We start from the raw sequence: 14,657 nt of genomic DNA, 5'->3' as shown, positions 1-14,657 counted from the left end.
CCGGCGTGCCCGGCCAATGGCGGCGCGGCTCCCGTCATGCCGGCTTCCGGCTTTCCCCGACGTGGCCCAATGGGGGCGCGCGGGCCGGCCGGATTGGGCGTGCGGCTCCCGGCATCGCCGTCCGCGCCAATGGGCTCGTGCCGCGTCCGGGCCGGGGGTTGCGCGAGCCGCGGAGCCGCGGACGCAGCGGCGGGCGGGAGGGGGGCGGCGCGGCGCCGCAGCGGGCCGGGAGCCGCGATGGCCGGGAGGATGGCGCGGGCGCCCCGTTGGATGCTGGGCTGGATGCTGCTCGCCTGCTGCTTGCCGCACGCAGGTACTCGGCCGGGCCGCCGCGGGGGAGGGCGGGATGTGGGGGGCTGCCGTTCCTCCGCGTGCCGCCGGGCCCGGCTCGGGCGATAGCGGCCCCGATGGTGTGTTTGGGCCGGCGCAGCCCCGGCCGCTCGGGGACGGCTGGTGGCCATGCGGTGCCGAGCAGCCTCCGCCCTGGGGACGAGCGCTCACGTCTGTTTCCTGCCATGCCGCAGAGCCGCTGGCTGTGATGTCCGTGGACATGGGCAGCGAGTCCATGAAGATTGCCATTGTGAAGCCTGGCGTGCCGATGGAAATTGTCCTGAACAAGTAAGCTGCTGTCCTTCGGGCGCACCTACCTGCAGCTGTCGGCTGTGGGCTGCCGCTCACGTGGGGGTTTTTAGGGGCTGGAACTTTGGGATCGTGGGGGAGCTCAAATAATTCTGTTCCTGCGGCACAAGAGGAACATCCCCTTCCATGTAGCAAAGAGTGCTCTGAGTTCAGCACTCGTGCTTCCTGACGTGGCTGTGGAGCACACACCTGAGCAGCTGGGCGGCAGCTTGGCCTTTACCCTTCTCTCAGGGTGCTTGGTCCCCCTTTGTGAGGGGGGGGGGAAGTGTTAAAAGCAGGCAGCCCACAGTCTGAATAATATCTTGTGCTACAAACATGAGAGGATGTGGTATCGTGTTTCTGTGTGTAGAGTTAAGCTGGGTTATCACTTCTCCATAAGGGAGCACGAAGGCTGGTTCGTTTTCCTGCACCTGCCACAACCCACAGTCACTTGTGAAGTGAATAAAACCCTCCTCTCGCTTGGGTGCTATCGCCAGTTCCAGTCCTCAAGACAATAAATGGAGAAACTGCAGCTTGGAGAGGACCATCCTTGCTTCATAGGAGTCTAGGCTCAGGCAGATAACAAATGCATTTTTCACTCTGAAACTTGGCAGGCATTGGCAGAAGCTGGCTTGCTTTGCTCACTGGTGGAAGAAAGCAAAAATAAAGCAAGTTTTGTCTAATCATGAAGTAGCATGTTCCAGAAAATGACTTGTGAGTCTTTGCTCTTCAGGGCAAGTTGTTTTCTTGTAGCTTTGTTAGAAGACTGCTGTTGTGTCACTAGGCGTTCAGAAATGGATGGCACACAGAGGTATTTGTGAGCTTAGTGGACAAATTGGAGCCGTTTGGTAGTTGTTGTAGTGAAATACTCTTCCTAGGGCATTCATGCTGGATTTGTAGCAGAGAGGATGCATCCATTCTGAAGTTCTCTGGTGTTATGGGAAGAACAGTGGTCTGCTCCACAGCTTCAGTTATTAATTTGAAAGGTTTCTGTCCATGTTTCAGTCAAGTTTATTGTAAGGAACATTAGAAAGTATGAAAATTTTCTAGAGTGGTGTTACTGCAGCGCTTGCAATTAGTGGAGTTTGTCTTCCTCTCAGTAGGTGGTATCTGAGCATCTTGCTGCAGTCTTTCTGAACTGAAAACGCTGCCATCTGTCACAAGGACTTCTGTTTTGAGTGTTGACTTGTATTTCCTTTCTGTACAGGGAATCACGGAGGAAAACACCTGTGGCTGTTGCTTTGAAGGAGAATGAGCGGCTCTTTGGTGATAGCGCACTAGGAATGGTAAGAATTCTTGTTACTTATTACGCCAGCTGCAATTCACATGCACAGAATGCGTGTTTCTGCTCTTGAGAGAGGTTTGTTAGACAGTAACCGAGCCAAAGAGATGCAGTTGGATGATTTTCTTTCTTTCTGTAGTCTATAAAGACCCCCAAGGTGGCCTTCAGATACTTTCAAGATCTGCTGGGTAAGCAGATTGATAACCCTCAAGTGGCACTGTACCAGTCCCGATTCCCAGAGCATGAGCTGGTGAAGGATGAGAAAAGACAGACAGTTATCTTCAAGCTGTCACAGTAAGTGACTGCTTCTGGGCTCCTGCTGGGTAGGACTTCTGCTGTTGGACTTGCAGAGCTGACTGTATTTGTAAACTTCTCCTCTTTCTCATAGAGCATTACAGTATTCCCCGGAGGAGATGCTTGGTATGGTCCTGAACTATTCACGTGGTCTGGCTGAGGAATTTGCAGGTTGGAAAGATTTATCTATTTCTTACAGTATCTGCATATGTTTATGTATTATAGGACTTAAATAGCTGTTATTGTGTTATAATGTATTTGCATGTGGTTGCTCTAATGGAAGAACATGTCTGTTTCAGAGCAGCCCATCAAGGATGCAGTAATCACTGTTCCTGCCTACTTCAACCAGGCAGAGAGGAGAGCAGTGCTGCATGCTGCTCGCATGGCTGACTTGAAGGTTCTGCAGTTGATCAATGACAACACTGCTGTAGCTTTGAACTATGGAGTTTTCAGGAGAAAAGACATCAATGCCACTGCGCAGGTAGGTGTCACTGGGAGATGCAGAGTATGCATCTGCACACTGCATGCATGCAGGAAGAGAGTGCTACAGAGTCAAAATACCACAACAGTGAGGAAACAGATCTGCTGTTCAGCTAGTTTCCTCGGTCTTCATGTGTTCATCGATGAGATGAAGAGATTAAACTCTCCGTGTGTGGGGTACAGCCGTAGAGGCCACAGAGCTTCTGTGGTGAAAGCTAAGTGGATAGGAGTTCACATCTTATAAGGCTGTTTGTTCCTTGCTCGTCAGCTGGTGGGGAATAATATCAGCAGTTTTTTGAGGTTTTGGATGGCTGACTCTGAACTAGTTGATCTTGCTGAGATTTAAGAAACTTTGAAAGAGCAAAGCTTTGTTTTCTGATTTATAGAATGATTGAAAAAGCTTTCTTGTCTGCTTGTCATACATGATCCTGAACGTCTCCTTATTTTTGATTGAAGCACAAGTCGTGCATCGCTGTCATATGGAGTAAAGCTGGTCCAGGGCATGGATAAACTTAGTGTTCTATCAGGCTTGGAAAGCCATGGGTTCTTTCCTTGTTCATGGGGGATATCGAGGTGTTTCTGCTTCACCGTCCCAGCTTCTCTTTTCAGAATATCATGTTTTACGACATGGGAGCAGGAAGCACCGTTTGTACTATTGTTACCTATCAGACAGTGAAAACTAAGGACTCGGGAACCCAACCTCAGTTGCAGATCCAGGGCATTGGGTAAGAATTCAACATGAGTCTCACAAAACCTGCAGGTCTCAGGAAAGAAATCTTCTGTTTCGTGGTCTCTTTTGCACAGATTTTTTTCGGTGAGACTTCAGGATGGTAATTTGGATAACAAAGTGGAAAGCATTTAGAGTGAGATGGCTATGGTTATTAATAATTCTGACATCACTGTCTCGTGCAGAAGGTAGTTGAGAATTTGCAGGAGCCCAGGAAGTGACATTGATACTTAGTCTATTTCAGACTGCTGCTTTTTATTTTTCCTGTTGTTTAAACAGCTTCAATCCATTTTTGTTCAATCCCATTTCATACAGCATTACAGAAGTAGAACATGACAGTTTGGAAAAGGTGGAATATCCTTCTGGAGAGGAGTGAAAATGCACTGTAGTTAAATGTTGCCAAATAAGAAAGGGGAGAGTTGCTTTACATGTTCAGCTCAGCAATTTGAACTCTAGAACACAGTACTGTTGCTGACAAGATACCTAGGACCTGGCACAGTCATGGCTTGGCTTCTCAGCTGTTTGATGTGCTTAGCAATAAGGCCTTATGCCATAAACATCGTGATGTTTCTTGTTCAGTGGCTACTGTGGTGGTGAATCTTTCTTTTCTTGACATCTTTTTTGGGGGGTAATTGTTACTCTTTTGCAGTCACAGCTGACAGTACATCAGCTATCTTTGACCGCTTTCTGCTCTGAAATAATACGTGAGGTTTCTTTGCTTTCAACCCGCCGCAGCTTATTCTGTCTTGGTTCTTTCTTTTGCTCAGGTTTGACCGTACTCTTGGAGGTTTGGAGATGGAGCTTCGTCTCCGAGATTATTTGGCAAAACTCTTTAATGATCAGCACCCCTCGAAAGATGTCCGAAAGAATCCCCGGGCCATGGCCAAGCTGCTGAAGGAGGCCAACCGCCTGAAAACTGTCCTGAGTGCAAATGCTGACCACATGGCACAGGTGGGGCGGGGTGCAGAACTCCAAGAGTTCTTAGGGCTGAGGGTGGGATGATGTTATTTAGATTAATTGCTGAATGTGGACAGAATTAACTACTTATAGTGTAGATAATGTCATTAAATGCCAGCCGCTCCTCTGCAGTGTCAGTATACTGGAAAGAATCACCTGTAGTATTTCAGGGGTGGTGGCACTGGCAGCTCCTTCAGACCTGTGCTCACTTAATAGCTGTTCTGATCAAATGAGTGCATTGGATGAAGGTTAGTTGTGTGGAGCTTGGTAACTAAACTTCCATTGGGTTCAAGAGAAGCTGTCTGTTGTGCCTGTGTTCCATCCTTTCACAACAGCAACTACAGGATTCAGGTGGAATGCTGTAAGGTCCTAAGTGCAGTGACAACACTGGAACTTTTTTGCATGTTAGGCAAATTAGGCAGAGATTCTGGTTGTAGAATGCTCTGTGAATTTTTAATTCTTATCTTTTTTACTGGGCAGATTGAGGGGCTGCTGGATGACATTGACTTCAAAGCCAAAGTCTCAAGGCAAGAGTTTGAGGATTTGTGCTCTGACTTATTCCAGCGAGTCCCAGGACCTGTGCAGCAGGCTTTGAGCAGCGCGGAGATGAACCTGGTACGTTTAGGAGTGCATTAGGAAGTCAGAAGGTTTCTGTTGGTAGGGCTGTTGTCTCACGATCAAAGCATCAGTGGCTGTGGCGAGGCATTAGCACTGCTGAGAGGTGTGGATGCCTGCTGCTATAAAAGGGAGTGGTGTTGGTGCTGCAGAAGTTACTTCTTGCACTGTGGAGCAGGAGTCTGTCATGGCTGTCTGCACTTTCCACCTGAAACAAGGTAGCTGAAGGGTTGATTTGTTTCTGTTACTAAATCTGTACTCTTGGGGTTTAGATTTTAAAGACTGCTCTTTCACTGTTTTGTCTGGGATGACAGTTCTGGTCTCTCTTCTGCAGTTTTACCTTCAAATTGCATGGAAGCTGAGTTACTGCTGTACAGGCTTCACTTTTGGGCACTCCACTTAGAAGCCCTTTTGCTGATTGTAGTTGAACCAAATGTGATGCAGTCCTTTGGAGAAACTTACTAAATGTTCCCATTCCGGCATTTCAGCCAGGATGCTCTCGAGCATCATTTGGCTCTGATATTCAGAGCAACACACTGATTCCCCTCTTAAGGTGCAGTGTTTTCATCTCTTCTGCTCCAGCTCACCCTGTGAGTCACTGATCCCCTGGTGTAAACTGTGGTCTGTTTAACTGATTCTGATCAAAGTCCCGTGTTTCAGGGGACTGAGCAGTGTCTGTATCAAACCTTTTTGATAGACCTGGTTCCTGTTGCTGGCATGGCTTGTGTCAGTGTGTCTGGGACTTCAGGCGCTGATCTGCACTGGGACTGCAGCATGTAGCGTGGTTACTCTCAAAGCACCGCATTGCTGTGTGGTGCCTAGGGAAGGAGCGTAAGGAAACCCTGAACTTAGCTCTCCAAAATTGCTTTCTCAAAGACAAGGTGACTGTTTCCAATCCCTAGGATGGAATTGACCAGGTGATTCTAGTTGGCGGTGCCACACGGGTCCCCAAAGTGCAGGAAGTTTTGCTGAAAGCTGTGGGCAAGTGAGTATTTGAGGCCCCCTTCTAGTATGTCTCCTATTGTAAACTGCTGCACGTGGCAGTGGCTGCAAAGCTCATACCTCCTGCTTTTTGCTTCACAGGGAGGAACTGGGCAAGAATATCAATGCTGATGAGGCTGCTGCCATGGGTGCAGTCTACCAGGCAGCTGCTTTGAGCAAAGCCTTTAAGGTGAAGCCTTTCATGGTTCGAGATGCAGCCATGTTTCCTATCCAGGTAATGCTTTGTTCACCTTTTGTGCATCATGTGGGTAAATGGGCTGTGCTGGGAGGAACATTCCGGGTGACCTGTTGGATATTTTTAGGGGGTAAAGAAGTTAAGCAGATCTTTCTGCCAATCATAAAAAGCAAACAGAAGAGAGTATTCAGGAATACAGAAAGGATTTACCCAATAAGTGCAGAAATGTGTTGCAAAATGCTTACGTGTCCCCCAACATTTACGTGAGGTAGAACATCCAAATGCTGTTGTAAACCTCTAATGTAAAATGCTGCGAAGGAAGTTTGTAGTTGTGGTGTCTTATTTTATATTCGTGATGCAGGTGGAGTTTACTCGTGAAGTTGAGGAAGATGATAAATCCAAGAGTTTAAAGCATAACAAGAGGATTTTGTTCCAGCGCATGGCTCCTTATCCACAGCGTAAAGTCATCACTTTCAACCGCTACACTGATGACTTTGAGTTCTATGTCAACTATGGAGATCTGTCTTTCCTCAACCAGGATGACTTGCGGTGAGTCAAGGCAGCTGAGCAGACAGCTCTGTGGTGTGCAGTGTGCCCAGCCTATGATGGGATGGCCACCGGTACGTGCTCAGCACACCAGCAGTGGCAGTTCCTTACTCTGTGCAGTTGTCCATCGCCATGAGTGTGAGAAGTGACTGGCTGTTCTGCAGCTGATGTCCAATCATTTTCTCCTTTTGTCTCTATCAGAATTTTTGGATCTCTGAATCTCACTACAGTGAGGCTAAAAGGAGTTGGGGAGAGTTTTAAGAAGCACTCAGATTATGAGTCCAAAGGCATCAAAGCTCACTTCAATATGGATGAGAGTGGAGTGCTGAGTCTTGACCGGGTAAGCACTGCCTGCGATGTTTGTCAGCCTGTGTGTTTCCCCAGTTCTGTCCCTGTCTATGGCCGTGAAGGTCCCTGCTTAAAACTAATTCTCTGCTCGCTTCTCCAAGGTGGAATCTGTGTTTGAGACCTTGGTGGAAGACAAGCTGGAGGAGGAGTCAACGCTGACAAGTAAATGCTGAAATTCGATATTCATGCTGGCTGTTGTTTTACCAGCAGGAGTCGGGTTTATTATGAGCCTGCTGTTTATCTGAGCACAGCAGGCACCATGTGTGAGAGGGGAAGGAGGTTAAGGAGTTAACCATAGCCTTGGAATGTATGTACAGCTCCAGAAAACTTAAAAGCCCTTTGTAGGTGTCCTTTGCAAGGAGGTCTGAGATGTCATCTGCTCCTATGGTGACTGGCATGCGTTGCAACTTGAGAAATTGGTGTTCTCTCTTTATTCATCTACAATTGATCATTTCAGAAAGCCTGTCCAGAAAGCAAGCCCTGCATTCGCAGCCCTGCATTGTTCTCCCTTCTATTTGTGATATTCTGATCTTTGCTTTGCACTGTTTGGATTTTAGAGCAAGCGCATAAACTGCCATGTAGAGAGAAGTTGGAAATGTGCGTGTTTGGCGGTGAAGGAGAGATGCAGGGAGGGCTGACGCAGGCACAGGCTGAAACTTGGAGATTTTTAGCTGAAGTTACAAATTTCAGGTCATATTCCTGCGAAGGTGGAGGCCAAACTTCTGTAAGCACACAAAATTAAGTCAGGAAAGAATGAGCTTCTGTAGTGTATGTGAAGTAGTTAGGAAGCTCCTTGGTGGTTATCACAACTGGAAGGAGAACTGAGTGCTGAAGTCGGCTGTCATCCTCCTTTGCAAGCACTATATTCTGCAATTTTTGTCTCCTGTTGACAGAACTTGGTAACACCATCTCAAGCCTGTTTGGGGGCGGTGGCCAAGTACCAGAGGCTGGAGAGAACCTGACAGATTCAGTTCAGGTGAGTCACCTGGGCTAAGTGCCCTGATGCTTAGAGGCTGGGGAGCCCCTGGTTCTTGCTGGAGCTGCTAAAGAGACAGCAACTCGTGAGCAGGATTAAGGATGACTGGCAGAGCATCAGGACTTTAAGTCTGTATTTTTCAGGAAATGCAGAATTCTTCCAAGTTTCATGTGGTATGCATTTAAAGAAATATGGGGGGGGTTTGCTGGCAAGTCTAGCAATGGTGGACTAACTTTAAATAATTTGTTTCTGAAGAAGTCTCTCATTTCTAAGTTGTTTGGCGGCATACAAATAGGTTTCTGCCTGTGCATTGTTAGTGCAGGTCTACCAGGCTCCTTGCATCCTCGTGGGTAACATAGGCACAACTGCAGTTACTCTGGCAGTACTGATCCAATTTCCTTCCAGTGAGATGAAAATTCTGTGCCCTGGATGCATGTCCTGCACTGAATTATCTCTTAATCAATTATCTGGCTCTAGCTCTCCTAGAGCATTCCCTCACCAGTGAATGAAGGCACTGTGAATGCTCTGTTTATGCAGAGAATTTTCTGTTCTGTGAAAAATGTGCATGGAATTTCTACTTAAGAAGCACTCTCTTGGTTTCCTATGCTGACCAGGAAGAAGAAGAAAGCCTAGCAGAAGCAGCTAAAGAAGAGCAGGGGGTGAAACAGGGCCAGAAGAGTAGTGCAGAAGATGCTGGTGAAGAACAGGGAGAGGAGAAACAGCAGTCACCACCTCCAGATCAGGCAGAAGCCATCCATCCTAAGGAAGAGTCTCAGAAAAACGAAGAAGGCGAGAAATCGGAGGCTCAGGTAAGCCTTGTGTGGAAGGAATGGGATGGAGATTTTGGTGTTTGAGTAGTATGTAAGGTAGCAAATACTATTCTTATGGTCTTGAAACGGTCAGTGGCATTTCTTCTTTCTCTATAAATGCCCCGCCTTGGAAAAAGTTGGTTAGTTTGTCTTCAGTTGCAGTAAATGCATTTTCTCTCTTCTACGCAGGCCTCTCTTAGAACACTCTCAAAGGCTAAAGGGCAGTGTCAGAATTCCCCAATATTCCTGTGTGCCAGTGCACACTTCCACTTTTGCCCTGCAGACGCCCAAGTTTTATTCTTGCTTCCTTGACCAGTCTTGTGTAACCAGGTCCTTCGAGTTCAGCTGCATTAAAATGTCCTTCAGACTATTTGGAATACGAAGTAAATCTGTCCCCTTGCCTAAAAATTCATTCTGTCTGTTATAGGATCCTAAAGAAGATAGAGAAACTGTAAAAGAGGAAGAACTCTCCAAAAGTTCTGGTGCAGGCACTGCTGCCAAAGCAGAGGAAGAGAAAAAAATCAAAGCACCCAAGAAGCAGAAGCTCGTCCATGAGATCACGATGGAACTGGATATAAATGATGTGCCTGACCTGTTGGAGGATGAACTGAAAAGCTCAATGAAAAAGTACGTTTTAAATGGCTCTCTTTGGTTAAAATTCTACATGAAGGAAACAAGTTGCTTTGGGACCAAACAAAGAGAAGGCTTAAAAAAAAAAAAAAAGTAGATTTTCCTGAATTCTGTTCCCCGTGCAAGAGTGATTCCTTTTGTACTCCCTTAAACTGATGTGCTTTGAGTGAAAATTGGGCTTCGTGGCCTGAAGCAGCCGTCTGGCCTTGGATTAGCTTCCTGTCTTTGGCAACTGCTTGAAGTGAACCAGGGGAAAATATCTCTAAAGTAGATGTTGTTGTGTCAGTGTTCTGGGACTGCAGCAATCTGCCTAGAGGTGGCTCTCAATCTAACAGGGATCTTGGAGGTAGTGGGGATAGCAGCAGCCAGAGAAGCATTGTGCAAATATTAATACTTTCTGCTGGGTTTCTTTAGTCAAGGAGTGTTTCAGATTTTAAATTGTCAATGCTGTGAGTTTGGTGAAGAGTTGAACTTTTCTGAGTTCTTTGCTCTTCGTTATTTTTCCATCTGTCACCTTCTCCTAGAAATGGAGGACTGAAGGAATGGTAATTGCTCGCATGGTGCAGCTGTGCACAGGCACTTGTGTTTGTGATATGGCACTCAGCTGAAGGCGCTTGCTGCCTTCAATTTCTGCTCTGTTCACTTGCTAGGCTCCAAGATTTGACAGTCAGAGATCTGGAGAAACAGGAAAGAGAAAAATCAGCCAACAGCTTGGAGTCATTCATTTTTGAGACCCAGGTAAGAGAGGAATATATGGGAATAAGAATTCCTGGAATGTTGGTAGAAGTGGCTTGTGTAGCTTGGCTGATATGGATCTTCTGTGAGCTGATCAGAAGAGCTCAGCTCTCTTCCTTTAGTCACTTTTTCTACGAGCATTAGGCCTATCAAACACGTTGAGCTGAGAGTTTTCTTCAGCACAGAATGACCACTTCACTGGAGTGTTTCCAGCATGTTAGATTTGTGGTTCCAGCATCCCATATGTATGCCTGTATGTGTGCTTTGGATCAGTTGCACTCAGGCTGGACAGAAGCTACAGCTTCTCAAAGGCTGTTGTACAGAAGAGGCAATTAGCAACAACCTTTATCATCATGTACCTGGTGACCCCCACTGCTTGCTCCCCCCCCCCCGTGTGCATCCATCTTGCACCTTGTAATGCTGTGAGCAGGAGCCCAGATTTGGGAGGGCTGAAGGAGAATCTGTAGTCAGCAAATGCAGCACCCTTGGAGATCAGGGCCCAGTCCAATTAGAAGCAGGTGAACTGGCTGTTTTTCCTTCCGCAGTCAGTGGTATTTGAAGGAAGTCCTTGCTTTGTTCTTTACAGGACAAGCTTTACCAAGAAGAGTACCTGTTTGTCTCAACAGAGGAGGAGAGAGAAGAAATTTCCAAAAAGCTTAGTGAAGCTTCAAACTGGATGGAGGAGGAGGGCTATGCAGCTGCAACTAAGGTATTGCAGTCAAGATACCAGTCTGCTACAGCTGACATAACCACGTGAGCTCATAGATCCAACTTGATCCTTTCTAATGTAAATGTTGAGAATGTCTTGCTTCCTCACTGCACTGTGCATGGACATAATGTGTGTTAGTTCTTCCGGTCACAGCTTCACAAATGATCTTGAGCAGCCTCATCAATAACCTGTTGATTTAATATTTTCACTATATGGAAATAGTGTACTTGATAGAGAACTACACAGCTGTAGTTATAACTTCTGGAGTTGGCACTGGGCAAGCTAATTTTCTCCTTTCTGCTCTGCTCCATTCACAGGAGCTGAAAGACAAGCTTGCAGAGCTGAAGAAGCTTTGCAGGAACCTCTTCTTCCGTGTCGAGGAAAGGAGGAAATGGCCAGAACGGCTGGCTGCCCTGGAGAGTCTGCTTAACCACTCAAACATCTTCCTCAAGTAAGATAAGCTGCTAGGAAGAAGAGTTGATACTGTAAGAGATGTGTACAAAACGTGACCACGTTAAATATTTTCTGGAAGTCACTAATGCCTGTGAGGAGAGGTGGCCAAAATTCAGCTTCCCTAGAGCTTAGTTCTGCAGATTGTGTTAACAGAAGCTTGCAAACCCTGTGTAAAGTGGAAGGAGGAAAGCATCCATAGCTGTATGCACCATTTCCAAGCGGAGTTTTTTTCTTTGTCCTATGGCCTCACGCTGCTGTGATGGCTGTCTGCTGGCCTTGCTTCCCATTCCTAGCACAGTCTGTCCATGGTTGTTTGGCTAAACAAAATTAAACTTTCTTTTTAACTTTAAGGGGAGCCCGAATGATCCCGGAGTCTGACCAGATATTCACAGAGGTGGAACTGGGTACACTGGAAAAAGCAATCAATGAAACAATGGTAATGAGGGTTGCAGTGATGGGGCAGATTGGGTTGTGCTGCTTGTTCTGAGTAACTGTGTGCTTTCACTCCAGGTTGGGGAATAGAGAGTGCATGTCTTGTTTCAATGGCACCAGAAACCTTTTGTGTGTTCAGTGTCTTCTAATCCCCACTGTGACCTCAGAAAGCACCAGGGGATAATCGTTCTTGTTCTGCATGTGGACAGTTATCTCCCAGCCCATCATCTGCTACATGCAGCTCTCCACTGGGTTTTGAGAGTTCTCTTTCTTTTTGCCCCCTGGGTAACTAAGAAACTAGTTGAAAGGAGCAGTGTTATCCTGAGCGATATTAGAAGGCTCAGGAGCAATGACTCCGAGGTGGTTTGATACAGAGTAATTCCTGGAATTAAGAAGTCTCCAAAAAGTACTTTTCCCCACCCATCCCACAGGCATGGAAAAATGAGACCCTGGCAGAACAGAATAAGCTGTCTCCTGCTGAGAAACCTGTCCTGCTGTCCAAAGATATAGAGCTGAAGATAGCAGGCCTGGACAGGGAAGTGCAATATCTTCTGAACAAGGCCAAGTTTGCAAAACCAAAACCCAAAAAGGAGAAGAATGCCACTAAAACCGATTCAGGCAAGAATGCTACAGCAACCTCTGAGAGTGAGAACACTATCCCTCCCACGGAGGGGAAGCAAGAAGGTAAGGAGCAGTGGGAGAGTATGTCCTTACTGTTATACAATTACCGTACAGTAGCACTCAATGAAGGCAGCTAAATATGTGAAAATGAGTTAGCTGAAGGATCAAATGATCCTCCTAGTTCCCCTCTGAAACCCTGTATTTCCTAGGGTGTGTTGGCTGTATCCTTTATAAGAAGGACAAGCTGTCAGTTGCCTTCTGGATGTCTAGAACAAGTATTCACAGCTGTGCTCTGTGTCAAGGAATAGATAGATGAGAGAGGTTTGTAGCTTGGGGGATACTCGTTAAAAAATCATCATCATCATCATTAAGACTTGGTATTTTCCTAAGTTTTTTAAGATCCTCAAATTCTGAGTGCCCTGTTACTCTTCAGTCTGGACTGCTGTGTTTGTCAGCACAGTTCCTCTTGCCTAAGACGTTCTGCTTGTAGTCGCAGCCCCTAAGGCTGCTGGTGGGTGCAGTGGGTGAATCTCCAGGGCTTCTAGGGACTGAATGCCCAACAGACAGAGGCAGTGAGAAGATGAAGTTCTCTTTTGAGTGTTGTAAAGAGATTGCTGTCAGAGTGAAGTACTGCAGTGTCCTGCTAGATACCACTGCTGGTCACCAGATCTCCTTGCACCTGATCTCAGTAGTTTTTCACTTCTGTGCTGTTTCTTTCTGCTTGAAATACAGAGAAACCTGAGGATATCAGTCCAGCCAAGGAACCCCCTACGAATGAGAAAGTAGTGACAGATGATGAGCCTGGATCAGACTCCGGTGAGTGTGTTTGAATAATGGTCTGGAACTTGGGGGCTGAGTGCAGGCTTTTTGTCTTCATGTTTTAGATGTAGGAGGTGGAATGTGGTAGAACTCCAGGTTATGGAGTAGTTCTTAGGATGAAAATCTTTGGTTCCTTACTGCTCCACGTTTTCAGTGTTCAGTGCAAAGCTGATTTATGCCTTTATGACAGTGGTTTATAGCAGTTTATAGCCAGACCTTTTGCTTAAGCCTGCCTTTGTCAGAGCACTTAAGGAACTGATGTGCAGGTGTTTTTCTGCCATCTCTTTTGAGGATATCCAGTTTTCAACAGGTGAGGGGATCACGTGTTGAGCACTCTGCAGCTGAGTATCAGTTCCAGGAACATTCCCTTGGTTTATGTACCATAGATCAAAAGTTTAATTGAATAGTTAATGAATATCAGTGACTTTTGATTTTGCGCTGTGCTGTTAAAGCTGTTACAGCGTGTAACAGTGTTTACTTCATTGCACAGGGTCCAAAAAAGAGAAGAAAGCAGAAGCTGAAGGAGAAAGCAGGAAAAACGATGAGTTGTAACACCCCTGAAATCCCTCTAGTGTCAACATCTATTTATTTCATCGTTACCTTCTTGTTTTTATAATGGACTGGGTTAGTTATGTAAATGGAACACAACAAACAGTCTGAAAACACAATGGGATAGAGATGTACATTTCCTTCTTTCTGGGGATTTTGCCGCTACTAACTTAGTGAATTGGGGTTGTTTTTTGTTTTTCTTTCATGTTTGAAGGTGGCAGGAAGGTGCCCACCAGGAGTTGTTTCAGTGCAGAAGTCACCACTGTGACTCTGCCGTAGGGAGAAAGCGATTTAAGAAATGTTTGAAGCAAGTTGGAACGTGTGCCATGCGCCACAGCTCAGCTGGAGGAGGGCAGTGGGGTTGAAGGGGTGCTGGGATGGTTGGTGTCTGCAGCCCCGACCTGCAGTGTGGTTTCAGGGAGGGGAGGCGTGTTTCCTTTGGAGCCGTGGGAAAGGGGAAGAGGAGCGGGGAAGCAGATGAGAACGAGATGTGTCTATTTCCACAGACTGCAATTAAAACCATTTCTATCCACGCTCTGTAGCAGAGTCTGAAAACTATTAATTGAGCGTTTAGTTTCCTGAAGCCAAGAATGAATGACAGCAGAATGAAAGCTTCAGTGCAGCTGACAGTCAGACCGACCCCTGCAACGGACTGTGGGCCGAACCAGACCTTCCCGGCAGTGTGTGAACTCTGCTCCCTCGCTGTCCGTGTGCTCGCACTGCTCCCCGTGCCCCGCGTGTCCCCGCCCCGGGCCCCCGGGCACCTCGTGTCGCTGTGCATCCCGTGTTGTTCTCAGTTGGCCTCCGTCCAAACAAATTAAAACGACGCTTCCCGCCCGTCTCTTTAAGGAAAAAAACATAAGTCCTGTTTGCTTTGAGA

The 14,657-nt window shown here is 46.7% G+C and overlaps 1 protein-coding gene across 1 annotated transcript; it reads left to right on the top strand.

The window, feature by feature from the left end:
- The first annotated feature begins 36 nt into the window (after nucleotides 1-36).
- On the top strand, nucleotides 37-13,896 carry HYOU1 (hypoxia up-regulated 1). The gene is made up of 24 exons (XM_042832096.1): nucleotides 37-313; nucleotides 525-618; nucleotides 1,826-1,904; nucleotides 2,040-2,194; nucleotides 2,289-2,365; nucleotides 2,494-2,675; nucleotides 3,284-3,399; nucleotides 4,169-4,352; nucleotides 4,839-4,973; nucleotides 5,876-5,958; nucleotides 6,057-6,189; nucleotides 6,512-6,699; nucleotides 6,898-7,036; nucleotides 7,146-7,206; nucleotides 7,938-8,020; nucleotides 8,635-8,829; nucleotides 9,257-9,456; nucleotides 10,110-10,197; nucleotides 10,781-10,903; nucleotides 11,221-11,354; nucleotides 11,708-11,792; nucleotides 12,220-12,472; nucleotides 13,142-13,225; nucleotides 13,719-13,896. The coding sequence occupies exons 1-24, from the start codon at nucleotides 37-39 to the stop codon at nucleotides 13,778-13,780; spliced, it is 3,210 nt and encodes a 1,069-aa protein (XP_042688030.1). The 3' UTR covers nucleotides 13,781-13,896.
- The last annotated feature ends 761 nt before the right edge of the window (nucleotides 13,897-14,657 follow it).

Source organism: Centrocercus urophasianus, unplaced genomic scaffold (assembly GCF_019232065.1).
Source record: "Centrocercus urophasianus isolate 14NV4802_14NV808 unplaced genomic scaffold, USGS_Curo_1.0 seq_37, whole genome shotgun sequence".
Taxonomy (NCBI): domain Eukaryota; kingdom Metazoa; phylum Chordata; class Aves; order Galliformes; family Phasianidae; genus Centrocercus; species Centrocercus urophasianus.
This window is presented reverse-complemented; position numbering and strand designations above follow the sequence as displayed.